The sequence below is a fragment of the Engraulis encrasicolus genome, chromosome 18 (genome assembly GCF_034702125.1).
Source record: "Engraulis encrasicolus isolate BLACKSEA-1 chromosome 18, IST_EnEncr_1.0, whole genome shotgun sequence".
NCBI lineage: Eukaryota > Metazoa > Chordata > Actinopteri > Clupeiformes > Engraulidae > Engraulis > Engraulis encrasicolus.
The window spans coordinates 21008996-21011495 of record NC_085874.1 but is presented as its reverse complement, the minus strand read 5'-3'; the positions used below and the strand labels follow the sequence as shown (position 1 = coordinate 21011495).

Below are 2500 nucleotides of genomic sequence, written 5' to 3'. Positions count from 1 at the left end.
TGTTCACCACATACAGAATAATGTCTGTCATTCACAGCATTTGCTTTCCATGTCTGCCAGGTAATTTGGTGTTGCTCTGAAATTTCTTTTTTCCAATATTCTGAACTCTTGAATTGATCACATGCAATGTTTCCCCATCTCTCAAATGGGTGTCTTTTGATTTTTTTCAACCTTATGATGGCTTGCATCACTGATAGTGACAGGTGGACTTAGGATCTCGTGGAGATTCCGTAAAAATATATGGAAATGCAAATGAAACACTTTAAATTAACTCTAGGACCTTTTGTTGACATCTTGGTGATGGTGTAGTAAGGGAATAACACACATCTGACTGGAGAATATCTGAGCAGCCTACTGTCCAATTACTTTTGATCCCTTGAAAAGTGGGCACCACACACAAAAAACGTTGCTATTTCTTTCCTGTTAATGCGATTTGGATTTTAACACCCTCACATTAACGCTTATAGTCTACAGTTAATGCACATCTTGTTTGTTTTATTTCAAATTCATTGTGGTGGGGTATAGGGTGGAAAAGGATGAGAATTGTGTTGCTGTCCAAATATTTCTGGCCCTAACTGTACAAAACACATACCCAAATCACACACATCATGCCAAGTCGTCATACTGTACCAAGTTCAAAGACACGCTTGCTGATTTTCACACAGGTTCACAGCCAGACAATGAAAAACAAAACACCCACACCCACCTACAATTTGTCCTGCTGATCAATTGCACAAGTAAACGTGCTAGTTCTCGCACAGGTATAACGCCAGGTAAATAAATAAATAACACTCTCTCAGTCCCTCTCACACGCACCAACACTACGAGGAGGCTGCTTGATTATGAGAAAAATCAATATCACGATTATTTCAGTCAATATTGATAAACGATATTTCTTTAAAAGACAAATAATTGTGCTGAACAAGTCACAATCTTCCCTCCCTTCAGCAGTGTGAGTGGAGGGCCCTAGAGAAACACAGTGGTGTTCTGCATGAGTGTTGGGTATCAACGGCAGATAAAAAACACTCTCCCTCTCACACGCGCCAACACTACGAGTCATGACGTCCCGCAGCAGGTAGAGGCTAAAGGGTGCAGGATTACATAACCAAGCCAAGAGGGGCACACATCATGATATACTGTAAGTGTCAGGGCAGTCATGGGTGAGCGGTTAGGGCATCAGACTTGCATCCCAGAGGTTGTCGGTTCGACTCCCGACCCGCCAGGTTGGTGGGGGGAGTAATCAACCAGTGCTCTCCCCCATCCTCCTCCATGACTGAGGTACCCTGAGCATGGTACCGTCCCACCGCACTGCTCCCCATGGGGCGCCACTGAGGGCTGCCCCCTTGCACGGGTGAGGCATAAATGCAATTTCGTTGTGTGCAGTGTGCAGAGTTCACTTGTGTGCTGTGGAGTGCTGTGTCACAATGACAATGGGAGTTGGAGTGGAGAGTTGAGTTGAATTCCAAGTACATTGTCAAGTGTCTGTTGGACATATTTGGAAACCGCAGTTTCAGTTTCAGTGTTCTTTTGAAAACGTCCAGAGACTCTTACACCTCTTGACTTCATGTTTGTTCCAGCTGTTTCCATATTTGGGAACCCCCTGCAGGCAACAATAAAACGTGTGATTTTGAGTTTCCTTTCTTTTCCCCCCAGAAGAGACTTCTCTCTCAACATACTGATAGGAACTGCACATTTTTATCTATGTATATAATGGACATTACTTCAGTATTGAGGAGAATGTATGCACCCAATAGAAAGCCCTCTTTCTGCCCTTCCCAAGGTTAGGTTTATAACATCCCAGCATCCCTGGGAAGAAATTCAATTTAAATCAGCTGCATGAATTTCTACTCACCCAGATGTAACCTGATGGCACCCGTTACTATGGATTCACAATTGAACTGTAGCCTGTTTTTTTCAAATGCTTCACATACACATTTATTTCATATATTCCAGTGCATCATTTGGACCGGAAATTATGGTATAGTGTTCGAAATGCAATGTACTGTCTACGGTATAAACACAGCTCTAAACTAGCACCAGCAAACCGGCCAAATGCTAGTGAAATTTCAGTTTGGCAGGTAGAAAAGACTTAAAAAAAACTTACTAGCCACTTTGACCCATTAGTGATCAACATTTACCAGCCATTTTGGCTGGTGATGAAAAAAGTTAATTAAGAACCCTGGTTATAAACACACACGTCTATGTATGTGCATGCACACACCTGTTGGTTCTGCTCCCAGCTGGCTCTGTGTCTGAAAGAGGGGATGTCCCACAGGCTGAGGCGGCCAGAGAAGTGGACCACAGCCAGCCGAGCACCGTCAGGTGACAGACACATCCTGAACACACCATCCTGAGAGAGAGAGAGAGAGGGGGGGGGAGAGAGAGAGAGAGAGAGAGAGAGAGAGAGAGAGAGAGAGAGAGAGATAGAGAGCGAGAGAGAGAGAGAGAGGCAGACAGACAGTCAGAGAGAGAGAGAGAGAAAGAAAGAAAGAAAGAAAAG

General features: G+C 43.9%; 1 protein-coding gene across 1 annotated transcript in view; it reads right to left on the bottom strand.

Moving 5' to 3' along the window:
* The window catches only part of nbas (NBAS subunit of NRZ tethering complex), a 269476-nt gene that overhangs the window by 222514 nt on the left and 44462 nt on the right, over positions 1-2500 (bottom strand). Inside the window, exon 12 of the mRNA XM_063223269.1 lies at positions 2222-2350. Within this exon, the coding sequence (XP_063079339.1) occupies positions 2222-2350 (129 nt within the window). The remainder of the gene's footprint in view (positions 1-2221; positions 2351-2500) is intronic.